The sequence below is a fragment of the Muntiacus reevesi genome, chromosome 6, assembly GCF_963930625.1.
Source record: "Muntiacus reevesi chromosome 6, mMunRee1.1, whole genome shotgun sequence".
NCBI classification, from domain to species: Eukaryota; Metazoa; Chordata; class Mammalia; order Artiodactyla; family Cervidae; genus Muntiacus; species Muntiacus reevesi.
The window spans coordinates 99,331,889-99,353,955 of NC_089254.1; the positions used below are offsets into that span (position 1 = coordinate 99,331,889).

The 22,067-nt window shown below is 44.3% G+C and overlaps 1 protein-coding gene across 2 annotated transcripts in view; it reads left to right on the top strand.

The window, feature by feature from the left end:
• Positions 1–630: 630 nt before the first annotated feature.
• AGK (acylglycerol kinase) overlaps positions 631–22,067 on the top strand; it is an 87,982-nt gene continuing 66,545 nt past the window's right edge. For both annotated transcript variants that reach the window (XM_065938702.1, XM_065938703.1), the window contains exons 1-2: positions 631–672; positions 7,014–7,131. In XM_065938702.1, coding sequence (XP_065794774.1) covers positions 7,031–7,131 — 101 coding nt within the window. In that variant the 5' untranslated portion in view covers positions 631–672; positions 7,014–7,030. The remainder of the gene's footprint in view (positions 673–7,013; positions 7,132–22,067) is intronic.

Consider the following 22,067-nt stretch of genomic DNA (forward strand, 5'->3'; position numbering starts at 1 on the left):
TTTCATTTTCTTGTGTACATGTTTAGTGGCTAAATCGTGTCGGACTCTTCGCCACCCCATGGACTGCAGCCAGCCAGGCGCCTCTGCGCTCGACTGTCTCCCCGAGTTTGCTCAAATTCATGTTAATAATGAATGAGCGGTTTATATCACTGCCTAAAATTCTCTGATTGGGCGCCAGGCCCTAAAACAGTGCTTGCCTTTTAGGCTTCTCATAAAATATTGTTGAGCGACAGAGGGATAAGTGGTAAGGATGAATGGATGAATAAGTGAGTGAGGAGTGAAGTCGCTCAGTCGTGTCCGACTCTTTGGGACCCCATGGACTGTGGCCCGCCAGGCTCCTCGGTTCCACGGGATTCTCCAGGCAAGAATACTGGAGTGGGTTGCCATTTCCTTCTCCAGGAGATCTTCCCGACAGAGGGACTGAACCCAGGTCTCCCGCATTGTAGGCAGACGCTTTACCGTCTGAGCCGCAAGGATGGAGATCAAATAAATGTTTGATCAAAAGCCGAAGGCAGTCCCCTGGCGGCGGCGGCCCCTGCAGGCCGCGCCCTCCCTGCGCGTCAGGAACCCGCGGCGGAACCCGAGGGCGGCGGTAGCTGTTTCCCTTCAAAGAGCGGGGGACTCTTAAGGGAGCACACAGGAAAAGCTGGGCGGCGAGCGGGACCGGCCGTGGTGAGTGCGGCGGTGCTGGCGCTGGGAGCCGGGAGCGGGTTTCGGGGACCGTGCAAGCGCTGGCGCGCTGGACTCGGGGGTGTGGGGCGGAGCCCCGGGGGCCGGGCCTAGGTGGCCGCTGTCGGAACGCGGCTGCGGACGGAGGGTGTGGGAGCGAGGGCCGGACGGAGCGGCACTGGGAGAGCTCCGAGCATCGGATGGCGGGGTTCCTGTTGCCCCTGCGGGAGGCACGTGTCCTGGGCTCTGGCCCCAGAGCTGTCGCTAACTTGTGCGACCCTTTCCTTTTCTTGGGGACGGGGGTAAGGTGGGGGGTGGGGTGGGGAGAAGAGAGCGATTCAGCTAACTTATTTGCAAAATAGGGTTACTGGTCTCTGGTCGGTTGATTCATTCATTTCAGCTGCGTTACTAGGTTCTGTTTGTTAGAACCTGTTTTGTGAGGGTTCATCGTCTAAGGAAAGCCCCACCGTTTGTGAGGGGGGTCGAATACAATTGGAATTTGGGAGTTCTTAGGGGAAAAGCAAACATGCCTTTTGGATGAGCGGTGCAACCATTATTTCTCCAATGACTATTATATGCCAACTTTTATTTTTTTATAAAATAAAATAAATTTATTTTTATAAAATATATATATATATATTTACTGTGGTTGGGGAATAGGAATTCTGTTGGGTACTTAGAAAGCATATACATTGGTAACTCATATGTTGCATATTGTGATGATGACCTAAATAAGGAGATATTTACAAAGTGCTTCCACACCTGGTACAATGGTAACTTTACCACCAAATGAGTTGATCAGAGCAGGTGTATCCTCATTTTGGGGTCGCAAAGAATCGGACACAACTGAGAGACTGAACTGAACTGATCCGCATTTATTCATGAAAACATAAGAGACGGGTTAAATGACTTACCCAGGCTCTCACTGCCAATAAGTGACAAAAGTAGGACTTGAATCTAAGCCGCAGTCTTAGACCAGTGTCCTTTCCACTGCTCTAGGCTGCTTGCATGTTTCTGCACTAGTTTTATAATGCATAAACCCATTCATTTGTGACGCCAGGCAGTTCCAGTGAGTCATGGGTGGCCTTAAAACAGACTCTTAAAACTCTTAAATTGTTCTCTAATTTCTGTCCTTGCCCTGGGTATTTTATCTGCAATCCATCTTGACCTCCTTCACACTGAATCCCAAATCTATATCTTCTATCCAGTTTCTCCTGGCTTCTAACTGCTAAGTCCAGATACCCATTGATCATTTCCATTGGATCCCCCATGGGAATCTCAAACTCAGCATCTCCTACACCACATATAACACCTTTCTTCATGAACCTACTTCCCAGATCTCATGATTGAAATCGTTCTTCAATAAGTTGCCCAGGTACAAACCTGGCTTGGTACCTCTTCTCTCACCATCTATAATCAGTTGATCACGGGTGAACCTGTTAGTTGCTCAGTTGTGCCTGACTCTTTTCGACCCCACGGACTGTAGCCCACAGGGCTCCTCTGTCCATGGGATTTTTTCAGGCAAGAATACTGGAGTGGGTTTCCATTCCCTTCGCCAAGGAATCTTCCCAACCCAGGAATTGAACCCAGGTCTCCTGCATTGTAGGCAGATTCTTTATGGTGTGAGCTACCAGGGAAGCCCTAATTGATGACTCAGTGCTGCCAAGTTCATCCCCCTTTGTTCTTTCCTTCATTTATGTGTCTAAAGATTGTAATAACTTCCTGCTGTCTCTTTGTAGCTTTGAGCTCAGCTTCTTCCATCCCATTTTCCGTTTTGCTACAAAGTGATCTTTCTACAGTCCAAATGTGATCCTGTCCCCCACTTACTTAAATCCCTTCAGGGTTTTTTATTATCGTCAATATAATTTCCAAAGTTTTTACCATGGATTCGAGGTCCTGCCTTATGTTTTCCAAACCTTCTGGACCTTCCCCATCCTTTATCTTCAAACTACTTTTTGTCAGAGTGTGGTGCTGACCTCCGTGAGCGGCACGGGAGTACTGGTTAATAATGAACATGATGATGCTGAAAATGGCCTCTGCACAGGTACCCAATCGGATTTGGGAGGCGGAGTTTTGGGTGAAGAAGAAAAGCATAGCTTTATAGCTTTGCCAGGCAAAGGGGGACACAGTGGGATCGTGTCTTCAAAGCCTGTGTGTCTCAACTCTGGGGAACTTGGTGAGGAGCTTTATAGGAATGGTTTAAGGCAGGGTTGTTAATAAGGATCAGCTGTGCAGGGCCTGCTCTCCTTTAATCTGGCCTCAGGTGGGTTTCTGATGCGCTTCTGTGATTCTCGAAGTTATCACACTGTGACCTTCTCTGGGATGAAGAATGCTTCATCAAGTATTAACGTGTTCCATTTGTTGGGGGTTTTAGTTCTGGGGAAGAGCGCCAGGAATCCTGTTTATCACTTGAGGCAGAACCAGGACTTGGCCCCGCAAGGCTGCACTATTGTTTTTGTTTTTTTTTAGTTTCTCCTCCCTCGTCTCTGTATCCCCCTCCCTTCCCTGATTAGCAACTGTTTGAACCTGCCCTTTGGAACTTGGGGAAGGTCAAGAAATGGGGGCCACAGGCTTTTGTGCTGAGGAGCTTGACAGGTACTGGTCTGTTTCACTGACGGCCCGACCAGAATAAGTCAGAATCTCAGGGTCATGCCCAAGAATCCGGATTTTAAACAAGTTCTTTGAATTTTAACAAGATTTACACTAGAGTTTGAGAGGCCTTGTTCTCACCTTCCATACTGACCCTGTTTCCTATCTACACCTGATGATACACTTGTGTTTCTCTGATCATAGCTTTCTGTCATTGATGCCTTTGTGCGCCTTAGCTGATGTTTTGGTGTTTCTCCTCATTGTTCAAGACCCAGGGTACATGTGATACCTTTTGAGGAGACTTCCTCAATCATGGACCACCCTGTCACCTCCAGTCCACATTAGGTCATTCTCGTGGCTTCTCACAGAGCCATGACTTAGCCCTCAACAGCCTTCCTCCTGTGTTACCACCATAAGTTATGTAATTGTTTTGTACTTGTGGCTTTCACAGTTGCCAGCACTTGAGAATAGAGACTTGTGCTTCTCTGCCTAGCAGCCAACCCAGAGCCTAGCACGTTGAATGAATGAGCGCTCTTGTGCCAGATGGAGAGGCATCTAATTATCACATGTGCTTTCGGCTTCCTTTAAGTGCCATCCTGCACTGCGGCCCTGATTCACAGGAAGGTGGGTTCCCTGGCACCAGTTTCACATGTGACTGGTGATAACGATGTGTCTGGTCTTAGGAATTTTAATCAGTGGTGGTGGTAAAGAAAAAATTAAGTAGTGACACTTGTTAAAGACTGGTAAGACAGACTTCTCTCCAGGGTGGGGAGAGGCATCTGGGTGGGTGTAGAAGCCACTGCAGGCATGGTCTTGGACTGAGGGGAAGAGCTTGGACTCAACCCTGACTCCAGTGAGTACAAATGGGCGTTCATAGCCAAGGAGCAGGGTGGCATCAGTGGATGGAAAATTGCTAAAGAAATGTCAGGGGTAAAGGGGACTCTTACTAGGTGACCCAGTAGAATTCTTGCTGAAGGCAGACCAGGGTGATAAGATATCCAGGGTGGTCAGGTTCCAATGGTGTGGATGGGAGATTTTCACTAAACTACGTTAGTAGGAGTCTTGCTTAAATTGGATTCTAAAAGGGCTGAGAGGGAAGCCCAAGGTAAGTCCTAGTCCAGCAGAACTCAGAGCCTGATTCAAGCTTCTGGTCAAGAAGAGAATCCCTGTGGTTAAATGGAGTAATAAAAGAATTAACTGTTAGTGCTAAGTCACTTCAGTCGTGTCCAACTTTTTGCAAATTGTGAACTGTAGCCTGCCAGGCTCCTCTGCCCATGGGATTCTCCAGGCAGGAATACTGGAGGGGGTTGCATTCCCTCCTCCAGAGGATCTTCCTGACCCACAGGGATCAAACCCACATGTTTTACATCTCCTGCATTGGCAGACAGGTTCTTTACCACTAGTCCTGCCAAAGAACTAGAATCAGCAAAAACAGCTGTTCCCGTGCTGCCCCCACGCCCATCAGCATTGGTCTATTTACTTCAGTTTGAAAGGTTCTGTCTAGAAAATTATCTTCAGAAAATTTTAAAAATACATTGCAATTTAAAACATAAATACCACCTGTTATCTCACAAGAGGGAATTACTACAAAGTCTTGTGTGTTTATTTCTGTTTTTTTCATTTATATTTGTGTTTGAACATAATTGGTAAATGGCAATTACATAAGACTTTTAAATCCTGTTAATTTTACTTAAAATTATATTTTTTAGTTTTTTCTACATCAAAAATTCTTAGTGAAAAAAAATTTAATGTAGGTGGGGGAAAAGTGTTCCTTGACTCTCAGAGGGTCTCTACCTGGGTCTGGAAATTAAATTGACAAAGACAGATTAACAGGAGCAAAGCATGCAAGTTATCTAGTGTAAGTTTTACATGATATGAGAGCCTTCATAAGGAAATGAGGACCCAGGGGTTTGAGTAGACCATCGTGGAGAAGCGTGATAGGGTAAAGAGCATGAGGTAATTGTAGCAGATGGAAACCTTAGAGAGGCCTGTGTGTTAAGGAGTCTTTGTCGACAAAGCAAGCGCCTCTCACTGGAGGGTTTTATGATCTGTTTAAGAAACAGCAATGTGGGGAGATGGTCAGAGTGACCTTCCTGCTTCTGCTATTTTCCAAACCTTTTCTGAGTAAGATATCCATCCTCACAACGTGCCATGTTTGGGGTAGAATGTCTTGAACCCCATCTCATTCCACAGTTATTTATCAAATGGCTGTTATGCGCCAGATCTTATTTTGGACATGGGGATTCTGCAGTGAATCAGAGCAAAGTCCTTGCTCATGGAATTTACATTCCAGTGGGATAGTAAACTTAACACATACAGACCATCACACGATAAGTGCAGTGAAGAAAACAAAAGTATATATGGTCATTTTTTTTTCCACTTTTTTGTTTTTATTTATTTATTTTTTAATTGGTGGTGGTTGCAGCTATGAAATTAAAAGATGCTTACTCCTTGGAAGGAAAGTTATGACCAACCTAGACAGCATATTAAAAAGCAGAGACATTACTTTGTTCACAAAGGTCTGTCTGGTCAAGGCTATGGTTTTTCCAGTGGTCATGTATGGATGAGAGAGTTGGACTATAAAGAAAGCTGAGTGCTGAAGAATTGACTCTTTTGAACTGTGATGCTGGAGAAGACTCTTGAGAGTCCCTTGGACTGCAAGGAGATCCAACCAGTCCATCCTAAAGGAGATCAGTCTTGGATGTTCATTGGAAGGACTGATGTTGAAGTTGAAATTCCAATACTTTGGCCACCTGATGCAAAGAGCTGACTCATTTGAAAAGACCCTGATGCTGGGAAGGATTGAGGGCAGGAGGAGAAGGGGACAACAGAGGATGAGATGGTTGGATGGCATCACCGACTCATTGGATGTGGGTTTGGGTGGACTCTGGGAGTTGGTGATGGAGAGAGAGGCCTGGCATGCTTTGGTTCATGGGGTCACAAAGAGTCGGACACGACTGAGTGACTGAACTGAAGTGAGTTACTTTACAATACTGTGGTGGTTTTTGCCCTACACTGACATGAGTTTGTTTTTGAGTGTGCATGGTCGGTGGCTCAGTTATGTCCGACTCTTTCCAACTCCATGCATTACAGCCCACCAGGCTCCTCTGTCCGTGGAACTTTCTAGGCAAGCATACTGGAGTGGGTTGCCACAAAGTTTTGCTAATTTACCTTCCTTATAGTAGTTTGTGAGTGTCTGTCTCATTTTGTCATCAGTGAATACAATCATTTTAGAATTTTGTTCGTTTTTTAGGTGAATGGAGATAGTTCTTTGTAATTTGCGTGTCTTTGATTACCTTGGAAGTTGAGCATTTTTACAGTTATGTACATTTCCTCTTCATTGAGTTTTCTCTGAATGTTCTTTTATTGAGGGCCTGGTTGTCTTCTGTTTTGAATAACCCTTTTACATCACTGATTTGATTACTAGTTTGATGATAAGCACTTTATATATAATGGATAAACAGATACTTTTAAACAGGTATAGTGACTGTAAAAAGGAAGCAAAGACAGGACTCCTAGAATTCCTTTCCTCTTCCTTCTAAGAAAAAGTGATGAAAGAAGAAAAAGTATAGGTGGAAAGAAGTGAAGAAAGAAAGGAAATGTAGGTGGGCAGGTAAGAAGATGAAGTATCTAGGAAGGAAAAGGAGGAAGGAAGGAATACATGGAGAGGATGAAAGAAGGAAGAGGAGGAAAGCGTAGGGCCCACATGATTTCCTGGATAATTATATTTTTCTTTTCTGCCTCTACTGATCTAGCAAATCCCTAAGAGAAGATGACTGTGTTCTTTAAAACGCTTCGAAATCATTGGAAGAAAACGACAGCTGGGATCTGCCTGCTGACATGGGGAGGCCACTGGGTCTATGGGAAACACTGGTAAGCCTCTGACAGCGCCTCACCCCACCCCACCCCACCTCCACGCGCAACATGGAACAGTCCACAGGGGCCTGAGGATAAAGCCTTGTTCAGCCGTGCTCGTCTCTGAAACGTTGTGGTATAAAAGGAAGGCAGATATTAAAACCTCAAACAGAGACGACGGCTTCTTATAACCAGTCCTGAGAGGTGGAAACTGTGTAGAACTATTGACACTTGAGCGGACACAGAATACCGCAGCAAGATCAGAACAGGGAGAAACTGAGGGCCACCTCATGAGAGAGGCAAGTGACCTTCCGAGCAATGGTAGAGGGTTGGAACTCGCGTCTCCTTGGGGTTTTAGTCCTCCTTTTCTCACTCTAGTTTCTTGATCTGTGTTGGTGGCCATTGCTGGACACCAAGTCCGCTCCCTCCAATGTCTGACTTGGACTTTCCTGTCTAACTCGTTAGCCTAGGTTCATTTAAATAAAACTAAGACTTTGCTACCTTTTGTTTGAGTAAGGGATTCCAGGGAGTCCTGGGTTTTATTACCCTTCAGGTCTGCAGGGAGAAGAAAGTGCCAAGCTTCTCTTCTGGCTTAACATGCTAATAAGACTTAAATAAACAATTTTTTAAAATAAAAATTATACAGATTATTAAGAGACCCAGTCACACTGCAGCCTTGGGGGATTCAGGGCTACTTCTTAAATATATAGCAACCTTCTCTAAAATCCGGGTGTCCTAATTGACTGGTTTGTTGAATGGAACACAGTGAGCAGGCTTTACAATGGAAAAGCAGACTCACGCTGGTCCTTTTGTGAGCATCCTCAATTCGCCCATCAGAGATCATTTATGATAAACGTGGTATCTACTTTCTGCAGGCATGGAGAAGATGAACCATTCCCACCTCCTTTTAAGTATCTTCAAGGCTGAGCATGTGAGCTCCATTAGCTAACATATGAAGATCAGACCCAAGAATCTTAAAATTTTAATATATTAAAAAAAAGGCAGAGGAAAGGTTTTAACAAATTGTGTCTGGAGCATATAGTTATTTGGCTTTTCCTCCCTTTTCAAGCTACATTTGAGCCCTCAAGGGAAGGCTCCCTACAGCTCCTACCAAAGTAGGAACTAGGATTTCCTTTGGAGGAGCACCCACTCCAGGCCCAGCTGGCTCAGTGCGGGAGAACCTCCCCCTCGCTGAGGGTTATGGCTGTTGCTACTGTGGGGTGAAGGTCTGAGGAAATAACTGTGTCCTCTGTTCAGGATGTCTTTAAGGTACCACAGTTGCTTCTCATAGTGTAGTCTTGAGATTTTTAAAAAGGCCCCATTGAGTCTCTAGCACTGAGTCAGAGGCCTCATTCTCAGTTGGATCTGAAACAGCTTGAACCGGAAGTGTAGCAGGAGCCTGAAGGCTTCATTTTGCTGTCTCTACCTTTGACCTTTAGGGTCACTGCTTAAAATGCAGACCTCCATTGTCCTTCGTAGCTTGCTTTTCTCAACTTCTCTCCTGCATGCTGTGGTGCGACTTAGCACCCCCGCCCCTTTTAAAATATTGTGATAAAAATCACTAGCAGAAAATTTACCACTGTGACCATTTTTAAGTGTATGCTCAGTAGCATGCAGTATATTCATTTTGTCATACAACAGATCTCTAGAACTCTTTCATCTTGCAAAGCTGAAACTCTGTGCCCATTGAACAGAACTGTCTCTTTCCTCCTTCCAGCCCCTTGCAACCACCATTCCACTTTCTGTTTCTGTAAGTTTGACTGCTTTAGATGCTTCATGTGAGTGGAATCATGCAGTATTTGTCTTTTGTAACTGGCTTATTTCACCTAGCATGGTGTCCTTAAGGTTCATTGATGTAGCATATGGCAGGATTCCTGTCTTTTTTAAGGCTGAATTGTATGTTTAGACCACATTTCTTATCCACTTATCTACTAATGGACATTTGGGTTGCTTCCTCCTCTTAGCTGTTGCATAGTGCTAGTCCATTGGACTTGGGTCTGCAGATATGGCTGCAACATCTTGTTTTCAGTTCTTTTGGATATATATCCAGAAGTGGGATTGCTGGATTAATGGTATTTCTGTTTTTAATTTTTTGAGGAAGCTCCATACTGTTTTCTGTAGTGGCTGTACCATTTTACAGCCCCAGCTGCCCAAGGGTCCAACTTCTCCACATCTTTATCAACGCTTATTATTTCCTGTTTTCACGCCACCCCCGCACCCCCCCCCAAACCATTACTGGCCATCCTAATGGGTGTGATATGGTCTTTTGTGGTTTTGATTTGCAATTCTCTAATAATCAGTGATATTGAACATTTTTTTCATGTTTGCTGGCCATTTGTTTATCTGTTTGTTTGTTCACTGTTAGCATGTGAAAACATGACTGATTTTTGTATTCTGCAACTTTGCTGAATTTGTTTATTCTGATTGTGTGTGTGTCATCTCCAGTATTTTCTACATATAAGATTATGTCATCTGCAAACATGATTTTACTTCATCCTCTGCAATTTGGATGCCTTTTATTTCTTTTTCTTGCCTAATTGCTCTGGCTAAGATTCCTGGTACTATATGCAGTAGAAGTGGTAAGAGCAGGCATCCTTGCTTTTTCTTTTTTTTTTAAATTTTATTTTATTAGTTGGAGGCCAATTACTTCACAACATTTCAGTGGGTTTTGTCATACATTGACACGAATCAGCCATAGAGTTACACATATTCCCCATCCCGATCCCCCCTCCCACCTCCCTCTCCACCCGACTCCTCTGGGTCCTCCCAGTGCACCAGGCCTGAGCACTCATCCTTGCCTTGTTCCTGATCTTTAAGGAAAAGCTTTCGATCTTCACTGTTGAATATGATGTCAGCTGTGGGCTTTAATACATGTTCTTTATTGTATTGAGGTAGTGTCCTTCTATTGTCCTTTTTTAAAAAATCTATATATCTCCCAGCTTTTCACATAACAGTCCTAACACAATTTTTTTTAATACTAATCTAGTTTTTTTTCCCTGAGAAAATCTTCCCCTGAACTCTCTTGAGTAGAAGCTACTCTTACCTTCAAATGTGTTGGCATTCTCTTAGCTTCTCAGTACCTATTCCAAACCATTACTCTTTTATCATCTTATAAAAAAATCTCTTTTGAGGCTTATAATACCTGACTATATCATAAAACCATAAAAACCATAAACCTCCCAGATTTCTGGAGTCTCATCTGTTGCACTAGACTCAGACTTCAAAGCCTGCCTCATCAATATCCTTTTCTCTTTAAGTCTTGTTATCTTTCTGAACGCCCTGAGTGTTTATGTGAATGACCCATCCAACAGCACCTTTTCTTTCCTTTCCCTGACTTCATCTATTCCTGTCACTGTAAGCCTTTGCCTCTCTCAACATCTATTCTCATTGGTTGAATGCTGAACCTTATTATCACGTGTCCCTGTTCCTCTCTTGAAATACAGAACTTCGGCACCTGAATCTTTCATGTCAGCCTTCTGTTATTCCAGTTTTCTTCCTTTTCTCCCCTTTTTCAGTGTTATCAACTTCTTGTCCCTTGGGCCCTCGATTTTCTTCCCAATCTATCACTCATCCCTGCCTTCTTCACTTTCTTATGTCCTTGGTTCCTCTATCCAACGTATTACACAGCTTCTCAACACCATTTTTCATATGTTCTCCCTGGCCTTTTCTCAATCTCGTTTCCTCCTCCTCTTCTAAGTTAAACTTTTTGAATAGATTCCCTCTGCTTCCCTACCTCCTGCCCATACTACATCCTGTCTGGTCTTCATTAGAATTAGTCTTGCCAGTTTTATTCCTCATCCTTTTTGACTGCTCAGCTTTAGACACAGTTGATTCTTCCTGAATCATTTTTTTTCCTTGACTTCTGACTGCCAGAGCCCTGTTTTCCTCCTCCTCTTCTAGCTGTCTATTCTCACTTTTCACTTCTCCCTTCTACTCAGACATTAGAGAAGGATCAATAGTTCTCTGGGACTCTGTCCTAAGGGCTTCCCTGGTGGTCAGATGGTAAAGAATCTTGCCTGGAACACAAGACATCCAGGTTTAATCCCTGGGTTGGCAAGATGCCCTGGAAAAGGGAATTACAACCCACTGGTATTCTTGCCTGGAGAATTCCATGGAGAGAGGAACATGGCGGGCCACAGTCCATGGGGTTGCACAGATTTGACCACGACTGAGTGACTTTCACACACACACACACAGGGCTCTGCCCTAGGTCCTCTGCTCGCTCCATACCCTTTCCTCATACAGTCACGTCCACTTGCAGTGGCGTCACTGTCAGCTATAGATAGGCAACCCCCAGGTTCATATTTCCATAAGGACCTCTTCTTCTGAGCTCCAGACCTCTGCATGTATTCAGCTGCTTACACTTGTCCCCTTGGATAATGCCCAGGTGCCTCCAAGCTCAGCAGACTAGAGATAAAATCAGAAGCTTTCCTGGCAAGCCTGTTCCTTTTCAGTGATTGGTACCACTCCTCAGCCATGTAGTTTCCCAAACTGAAAAGTTGGACATCATTTGCCATTCATCCTTCCGTCTTATTTCCCACATTCAGGTTATGGCATTCTAAGTGGCTTTGCTTCTTTTATATCAACTTTGTTCAGTTTTCTTTCGTCCTTCCTCACTGTCACTACCTTTGTCTTTACTACCATCATCTCTGGCCTGGATTCTTACTAAATGCTTTCTGACTGTTCTCCTTGCATCTACTCTTGCCTGCTTCTAAGCTGCTTTGCACAACACTGCCAGTACCATACTGTCTTAATTACTGTAGCTTTGTAATATATTTTGAAATTAGTATTAGACCTTTAACTTTCCTCTTCTTTTTCAGAATTCTCTTCGCTATTCAGGGCCCCTTGAGATTCCATATGCATTTTAGGATGTTACTGACAAACTCAAACTTTTTGGCCAGCCCAATTCAGGTCTTCCAAAATGCCATGTCCCATTTCTTTTATGGTCCCTTGGAGGGCCTCCAGGAATGTTCTGTCCTGGAACACTCTTCCCTTGTCTTCTTCCCCAGCCTTCTACTGTTTCCCCAGGTCTCAAATGCTATTTCTTCCCTGCCCCCTCCACACTAGGCAGTCTTCTCATCATTCTCTCCATAGTGCTATGAACTGCTGTAATTGTTGTTCAGTCGCTTAGTTCTGTCTCTTTGCAACCCCATGGACTGCAGCATCTTTTGCTATCTCCCAGACTTTGCTCAGATTCACATCCATTGAGTTGGTGATGTGATCTAACCATCTCATCCTCTGCCACTCTCTTCTTTTGCCTTTGATCTTTCCCAGCATCGGGATCTCTTCCAGTGAGTCAGCTCTTTGCATCAAGTAGCCAAAGTATTGGAGCTTCAGCTTCATCATCAGTGCTTCCAGTGAATATTCAGGACTGATTTCCTTTAGGATTGACTGGTTTGATCTCGTTGCTATCCAAGGAACTCTCAAGAATCTTCTCCAGCACCACAATTCAAAAGCATCAATTCTTCAGCGCTCAGCGTTCCTTATGGTCCAACTCCATGTAATACTCATTACTATTGTAGTTTTTTTGTTCTGTTTGTTTCTTCTATTATAAGACTCTGCAGGCAGGGGCTCTGTTTGTCTTTCTCAATGTCATCCCCAAGGCCAGCACATAGAAAGTACTTGAAATATATTTTATTTATTGAGGAAGAAACAAACAAAAGAAAGAAGGTCTGAGTTCTCAGAGAGCAAAATCTCAACCGTTTTGATTGGCTACTTCTGAATTCACAAACCCAGGCTTTTGAATATCCTCCTGAAGAAAATGATACACTCAAGCCATAGTCAGGTTAGTCTTCCGTCTTCACAAATTTATTTTGAAATAGTCATGAATTTCCTCAGTTTCCTGCTTCACCTTCTTTATGCTCATTCCTAGACAACCTGAACTCCTACTTCAAAGAGAAAGAACATCAGCAGTTACCTCTGTGTGCACATGTCTGTTCTTTTTGTCTCATTGTATGAAGCTGTATCCTGCCCAGGGCCAGCCCCTCCAACCCTCATATAGATCCAGTTCTTCCGCCTTTGTTGGTTATCCTCTTCCTTGCTTGTACCTTTTAAATTTGTATTGGAGGATAATTGCTTTATAATGTGTTAGTTTCGGCTGTACAACAAAGTGAGTCAGCTCTGTGTATACATATATCCCCTGCTTTTTAGATTTCCTTCCCTTTCAGGTCCCCACAGAGCGCTGAGTCAAGCTCCCTTTGCTGTGCAGTGGATTCCCATGAGTTACCTATTTTATACATGGTATCAGCAGTCCTCACTTATATCTTGAATCCCATCCTTCCTACTTCTTTCCCCCCATTTGTCAAACTGTTCAGAGCTAAGATGTGTCACTTCAGCCGTGTGTTCCCATTTATTTACCGCCCTCTTTCTCCCATTTACACCACTCCTGACAGCTTGCCTCACACTTGCATGCCTCTCCCTCTTTTTAGAATAAGCTTAGTAAAACTTGGTTTTCTATCCCATCATTTGACCCTGTCCTTGAGGAGGTCATTAATAGCCTCTTAGTTGTTAAACAAAGTAGATACTTTTCAGTCTGTATCTGCCACATTTGATTCTCTTCAGTTACCTTTAGGGCATCTTTTTTTTTCCCTATTGTTTGATATGCCGCGTGGCATGGTGGATCTTAGTTCTCTCAGTTTCCCAACCAGGGATCGAACCTGTGCCCCTTGCAGCTGAGCCCTAATCCCTGGACCGCCAGGGAGTTCCTGCCTTTAGGGTGTCTTTTTGCTCTGCTTGTCCCCTAGATGCCGGTGTCCCTAGGTCCTGTCCTCATCCCATGAACTTCTTAGGTGATTGTAACCACAGCAGGGTTTTCAGGTGGGATGCTTAGATTTTGGAGTCATAGTATTTTCTAGTTCATGTCTTATTTCCCCCTTGACATCCTATGTGAGGCGCATCCCTGGAGTTGTACCATGCAGTCGACAAGCAGAATATTCTTTCTGAAAGAGAACTCTGATCACGTCACTGTTCTACTGACAACCTGTAAATGGTTCTCCACAGCCTGGAACAAAAAGACCCAACCCCTTAGCATGGCATAAAAGAGCCTGCGTGATCCTGCCCTGTCTTCCTCTCCAGCCTTTTTCTGATTGCGTTTCATCCTCCCTCCATAGCACTTACACTCAACCTCTGTGTTCCGGAAGTCTCTAGAAAAAGACCTCCCTGTTGTGTGACTCATTGTTCCTTTGCTTGTGTTCACCCCGCTACCTGGAACACTTCTGCTCTTCTTCACTTGGCCAGCAGCTCAAAAAACGTGTCACCAGGCTGTGTAAAGCAAGGGTGGCATTACTGAATAAGAATAAAAGAAAGCAACGTGTGTAATTACCCCATGCCTGCTGGGCTGCCGGTGCAGGGCTCGTTGTCCCCATGTACATGGTCTCCTGTAATCCTCAAGCTCGACCTGTGGGAGAGAGAATGTTACTTCCATATGTAGTGAAGACATTGAGGCTCAGAGAAATTAGTAACTTGTCTAAAATCGTCTCTCTGCTTATTGGTGAAATTGAGATTTGAACCCAGGTTAATCATGCTCTATGATGGGCTTTCTTTCCTATTGACCACCTTGGACAGCGATGCTCACTTCAGTATATGAATTCCGCTGCATTGATTAAATGACGTTACCTTTCAAATGCCTTTTTTATGCAGCTTTACTAGAACTGTTGTATTATGTTCCCATTTCATTTTTCATTGCTCAGATGAAATCAAGCTCCTTTATTAAATAGACAGAGTGCATTTATTAGCATTTAGTGGAGACGAGGTGCACACTGGACACATAGCCCAGGGAACGCGGCCCTCATTTCAGAACCTTCTGGGCTCTCTTGGTTGTTCCTTCATGCTCTCAGTGGTTCTCTGTGGCCTCTGTTCATGTTCTGGTCTGACTCCCCTCCTCCCTTTTACTCACTGCTCCTACCCTTTCTCTCGCCCTCTTACTTTTCCTCTGTGTCCCCCTTCCCCCTTTTATAAAAGTTTTATTCATTTATTATGGCTGCTCAGGGTCTTTGTTGCTTTCTGTAGTTGCTGCAAGCGGGGGCTACTTTTCTTTGTGGTGGCTTCTCTTGTTGCAGAGCACGGGCTCGAGGCAGGCAGGCTCAGTGGTTGCCCCGCAGCATGTGGGATCTTCCTGGACCAGGGATTGAACCCATGGCCCCTCCCTTAGCAGGCAGATTCTTAACCACTGCATCAGGGAAGTCAGTCCCGCCCCCCTCCCCTGCCCCTTTTAAGCTTCCTTACCTGTTTGTAATTTACAGATGAGTACATTTATTTTTCTTCCATTCTGTGAAAATCTTCAAATGTACAGCAAACTTGAAAGCATTTTACAATAAACATCTGCCTACCTATTTCTTGGATTCTAGACTTCACTGTATTTGCCTTGTCACTTCGCTATCCATCTGTCTGTCCTGTCAATCTTTCTGATGCATTTCCAAGTGATTTGTCAACATCGATGTACTTCTACCTGAATACCCAACCATGTGGCTCAGTAATTAGGGTTTAGCGTTTGCTTATACTGTTTTTTCCCTTTACAGTGAAATTTACATACTGTGAAATATACAGATTTAAGCCTGCTTTCACTGAGTTTTGTCAGACGCAGACACCGGTGTAACCCAGACTCCTAGTAAGACCGAATGCTGTCATCTGTCCAGGCGCTCGCCTTACGTCCCTTCACCATCACTCCCTGTCCCCCACACCCTGAGGCAGTCATTATTCTGATTTCTTTTCTCCACCGTAGACTAATCTTTTTTTACTTCTAGAAGTTTATATGAGAGATATCATATAAATTGTATTCTTTTATTGTTAAGCTTCTTCCTTTTAGCATAATGGCTTTGAGATTCATCCATATTGTTCATTTCTTTTTTTTTTTTTTTTGGCTGAGTAGTATTCTAGAAGATAAGCATAAAATAATTATTTTATACTTATAGAATCTTAAGTTTTTTGTTCTTAGCGGTTATAATATTTTGCATTCCTCATTTTTAAAAGCAAGCAAATTGTTAGGTTATATGTATTTGACTTCCTTTCCTTTGGAAGGAAACTGGTGTCTCCTGATTGGGATTCACATACCAGTGAGAATAATTGACTGTGTTTGATTGTTGACTTTATGATTAAATAACGACCCTGGTTTGATAGATAGGCTTCCCTGGAGGCTCAGCTGGTGAAGAATCCTCCTGCAATGTGGGAGACCTGGGTTTGATCCCTGGGTTGGGAAGAACGCCTGGAGAAGGGAAAGGCTATCCACTCTAATATTCTGGCCTGGAGAATTCCTTGGACTGTTAATAGTCCATAGGGTCGCAAAGAGTCTGACACGACTGAGCGGCTTTCACTTTCATTTGTAAGGAAAAGCTTGTGTGTGTGTGTGTGTGTGTGTGTGTGTGTGTGTATGACAGCTTTGGAAAAAATGACATATGTTATTTTTATCCATCCGATTTTGTATTGCTGTCTTTGTCTTTGGGCACAGTTATTATTTATTTGTGGGTGTTATTTCATGTTGCTGTATTTATAGTTTTTTTTCCTATGGGAATTTCTCTTCTTTTTTCCTCCTTTCCCCTCAGTTTCAAGGGGAAAAAAAAACAAAAAAAACCTGTGATATTCTCCTCTGCATACTTTCCCCCACAGCAGGTTGCAATAGTTGACAGGAGCAGCAGGGGCTGCTTTCAGGACTCTGGAAAGAGCAATTGAAGAGGAGGAAATGACCCTCTTTGCTGAAAGTAAAGAGAATTTGAGTATTGCTCATTCCTCTTCAGCTTCTCTCCCCAAGCTTTCTGGGTTCTCTGGGGGAGATTGTGTTCCAGGTTGTTCAGTTCATCATGTCAGCAGTTACCTGCAATGGTCTTTCTCTCATTTGGAGCCCTTTCAGTGGCAAGGATCCTGCTAACAGACAGTAGCATAAGAAAGGAGGCACTTCTAACAGTCTGACCTTGGGCTCTCTGAGCCTCAGTTTCATCTGTAAAGTGGGGATAATAACAGTACCTTACTGGATCATTGAAGGCTTGAGGTAACTGAAAAGCTGTTAGCATAGTGCTTGATTGATATCAGGGTTCAATACATGCCAGTAACTCTGAATTAATTTGATGTAATAGGTACTCACTCACTTTGGGAGTTAAAACGAATTACTGCTGGTAACTGGGCAGTGAGTGATTTGAGAGCCAGCCAGTGGGGAAGGAAGACGAAGATCGCCAGATGGTGTAATGAGATCTCAGCCTTTTATTTATTTCACCTTTCATGTGTAACAAGACAGCTTAGAAGAGTGTAATTTCAAGAGTGACAGAACATAGCCACAGAAGAGGCAGGGCGTAAGCAGTTAAAAAGCCGTGAGCCGTGTCTGAATCCTTGTCCATCTGCTTTGAGCTCAGATCCTTTCATCTTTGGGAACTGTGTCCTTGCTCATCCTGCCTCTGGTCTCCCTCCTCGAGGTTCTGGCTGGTGAGGCTTGCCACAGCTTATCGACTAGTCCTCGTGGCTCAGCAGGTGACAGAAGCTCTGTTCTTGCTCAGTTCCGGCTCCCGGTTCTCAGCTTTGTCCTTTGGCTCTGTGCTTCTGGCACCAGTTCGGCCACCCACCTTATCCTGTGACCTGGGACTTCCTCCTGTTTATTTCTGGAGCATATAGCCACTCAGCCAGACTTCCTGGTATCTTCTCGGAGAATCTTCAATCCCACGAACATTGTGCATCCCTCCACGTGAAACTTGCAAAGCAGACGTGATACTATAGCACTGGTCCTGGGCCGTGCGTCCCGACATTTTTATTAATGCTGGAATTTTTTCCATCTGAACATAGGAACGTTAATCTTGATTATGATACATTAATCTTGATTACTATAAGCATTGATAAGAGCCCACCTTTCAATTCTGTGGTCAAAACAATTGCTTAGAAGTAAAACTAAAAAATTGCAAGTAAAACTAAATGGTTATGAGTTGGCCCAAGGGGTGTGTTCACTGTTGTTCAGCTTTATTGAGAACGTGGTAGTGTTAATCATGAAGATCACTAATACTTCATCAGAGCTTGTCACGTGTCAGACACTGTTCTAAGCACTTCACATTTATTAGCTCATTTTATCTTCCTAACAACTTTATGAGATGGTTGTTCATCTCAGGCTAGTGTGAGATTAATAGCCCTAGACAGATGAAGAAGCTGAGGGACAGCAAGATGAAGTCATTTGCCCAGGGTCACACAGCTAGTAAAGGCTTCCCTGGTGGCTCAGATGGTAAAGAATCCACCTGCAATGCAGGAGGCCTAGGTTCGATCCCTGGGTCGGGAAGATCCCCTGGAGGAGGGAATGGCAACCCACTCCAGTGTTCTTGCCTGGAGAATCCCCATGGACTGAGGAGCCTGGCGGGCTGCAGTCCATGGGGTTGCAAAGAGTCGGAAACAACTGAGCACAACTAGTCAGTGTCAGGACCCTGATTCGAAACCAGGTCCTCCTCGTCACCTCTCCCAGTGGCCCCTTTGTCTTAGGTGACAAATTGCAAACAGATTTTCCCAGGCCTTAAGCCCCACATGGCATAAGATGATGATAGAACGTCGTGCTTCAAATCGAGCTTTCCTCCAAGTCAGCTGGGTTTGGGTTCGAGCCCTTGCCTTTGTCACGTGCTGATGTGTGACTTTGGGCAAATTCCTCAAGCTTGCTACACTTCACTTTTCCGCATCCTCGTGGCATCTCACAACATTATTATGACCTTAAATGAGATCATCGCACTTTCTGGCACACATCAAAAAGAGCAACACCTTTTACTTTGGATGAATAAGGCACTGCGTGCTGTGTCCTGTGCTGCAAAGTCAGTTGGTTGGGTGCCTAAGGGAAAAGATTACTTGAACATTTCTTTATTATGGAAATTTAAAACATATAAAAATTCAAATAGTGTGATGAATCCTCATGTATCAGCACTCAGCTTCAACAAATACCAGCATTTTACTCTCATTTCCTCTGTCTTCCTCTGTTTTTGTTTTTTCTTTTTTTTTTCTGGAATATTTTAAAGCAAATTCCAGATATATCTCATAACTATACCCATAAATACGTTAGTACCTTTAATAGTTAAAGAATTTTTAAAAATCACAGCGCCATTAACATGGGCCTAACAGAATTAGAAATCCTCTGCTGTTACTACTTAAGTTTAGTCACTAAGTTGTGTTCCCCTGTCTGCAGCCCCATGGACTATTGCCGGCCAGGCCCCCTGTCCATGGGATATCCCAAGCAAGAATACTGGAGTGGGCTGCCATACCCTCCTCCCGGGGATCGTCCCAACCCAGGGATCGAGCCCGAGTCGCCCCGTTGGCAAGCGGGTTCTTCACCCCTGAGCTACCAGGGGAGCCCCCTACATCCTTTGTGTCATCTAATACTCAGTCTGTGTTCACATTTTGCCTGTTGATGCCCACACCTGCTTTATGGTTTTGTTCAAATCAATATCGAAACGAGTTCCACACAGTGTACTTGATGTCTTATCTTTGAAGCCTCATAAACTCCCACCCCCTCCTCCTCTCATAGCATTTATTTGTTTTAGAAACCAGGCATGTCTGCATTTGCCCTGTAGAATTTTTCATCCTCTAGATTTGACAGTTAACTTACATGGTTCAATGGTGGGCAGAGTCATATTGGAGCCTGAAGCAAAAAGAAGAATCAGTAATACGGAGTCTGTATTTAAGAATCTGATATTGTGTTCATCATTTTGATTTTTTTAAAAAATAATGTATTAAAGTGTTTGTCTCCGTTCCTATGTTTTGTGGTGTTCCCTTAAATTTTGCACCTGAGGCAAGTGGCTCCTCCCTCCCTTTGTTCCAGTCCCAGACGTGAGTTGTTTAACTTGTTCCACTGTCTCGCCTGGGTCTTGTACACTGGTGATTAATTCCCTGCTGCTGCTTTCTTTTTTTTTTTTAAGTCTTTATTGAATTTGTCACCATATTACTTCTATTTTTTTGTTTTGGTTTTTCGACTGCAAGGTATGTGGGATGTTAGCTCCCCAACCAGGGATCGAACCTGAGCCCCCTGCTTTGGAAAGCGACATCTTAACCACGAGACTGCCAGGGAAGTCCCCCGTTCCGACTTCTAGATCTTTGCTCTTCAAACATGAGCCATGGTCCAGTGGAACAAGTCACTCCTGGGAGCATATTACAAATGCAGAACCCCAGGGTCCAGCCCAGACCTGCTGAGTCAGAACCCACATTTTAACCAGATCCTCAGGGTCCCTTGCCTGCGCAGTGAAGTCTGAGGAGCACTGTTCTGAAGGTGTGATTCCAATCAGGTTTAGTTGTTGTGGCAAGAGCGCTTCATAGGCGTCTTGTGGATCTTACTGTATCCCACCAGGAAGTGCGTGGTATCTGATTGTCCTGCTTTGGGGGATGTTAAATTGATCAGTGGGTTCACATGTGATCAGGCTGACCCATCCATGAGAAGGCTGAGAAATCTCTTCCGAGCGTTCCCTGGAGTGTAATCTGGTGAAGAGGGAGGCCGCTGGATGGATCTGAATGTTGACTTACTCTTACCCATCTGTGACCCTGGATAAGGTGCCTCAGTTCTTGGCCTGTAAGCAAAGATGGATCATGGTTGATCTATCTCACTGGGCTATCACACAGATTTTCTTAGAATCAGGCTTGGCACAAAGCAGGCTCTCCATCAGAGGCATTGCTGCCCTTCTTCTCTTCTTTCCTCATCGGAGAAAGTGTTGTAGCAAAGATGTCTCAGGTGGGGCCTTGCAGAATGGATGGAACGATGTTCTGGTTGAGATTCATGACCTGATCATAGGCAGGAAACAAAAGTGTATGGTATGTTCTTGGAGACTGGCGAAGAATTTGACCTCACTTTTTCTTTTTTCTTCTGTTGAACAGGGGGAAAGCCAGGTGGTGGATGGCTTTGACTCTAGGCAGTGTATAGTATTTGGAGCTCAAGGAGAGGAGGATGTCTGGAACAAAGAGGCGGGGGAAGTTTATTTCTGCTGCCTAGGAGGAAGAAAAACATGTAGACTGCGAGGGCAGGGGAGTGGCATTTCAGAACTTCACATAGAAGAGAGCAGAGGCCAGAGTGCTGGCCTTAGGAGGGGAGAATAAAAGGGTAGGTATGAAGTTGTGGCACTGTGAGCAATGATTGAGTGCAGGATGCCAGGCCAGCAGACTTCTGTTTGGTCTGGGTTTTGCTGCTTACTGGCCATGTCAAGTTGCTTGACCTCTGAGCCTCCTTTTCCTCACTGGTGAATGGGAACAGTGAGGTCTGTTTAGCAGGTTACCTGTAAGGATTCAATGAGATGGTGCAGAGATTTCCCTGGCGGTCCAGTGGTTAAGACTCCGCCCTTCCAACACAGGGGATGTGGGTTCGATCCCTGGTTAGGGAATCAAGATCCCAAATGCCCCGTGGCACAGCCAAAAGGAATTTAGAAAAAGAAAAAATGACATAATGCATGTCATGTGTTGCACTTTGATAAATGCTAACTGTGATAATTACAAGATGATTGGTTGTTTGGTTAAAGGAGAGGAAGTTAGGAGAAATTTTTTTTAGCTTCAAGTCTAGGATAATTGACTTGAGTTTGTGCAAGCCGTGGGAGATTGTGAAGGACAGGGAAGCCTGGTGTGCCGCAGTCCATGGGATCGCAAAGAGTCGGACACGACTGAGTGACTGAACCACAACTAGGATAATTGGTGATACAAAAAGAGGAAGGTCGCCTGGGAGAATTGGTTTAAGGAGGTTGTTACATTTATATTCACTTTTAGATGTGTTGAGTTTGAGACCTTGATGGGATGTCCAAGAGGGAATGTCAGATTCCAGGGGGAAATTATGCAGCAGCCACACTTGACCAGACCCATGCTGTTTCTTTTGGTACAGGCTATGGTTCCAGTAATGCCTTGTGCTTTGTTTCTCAGTATCTCTGGGGTTTCTGACAAAGCAGACGTTTTACTTGGACATCCATTCAGATCAGCCTCTGACTTTGCAGTCAGCGGTCCTGAGCCCGGCTGGTTGAGCAGCAGTAGAAGGTAGCGAGGCTCTT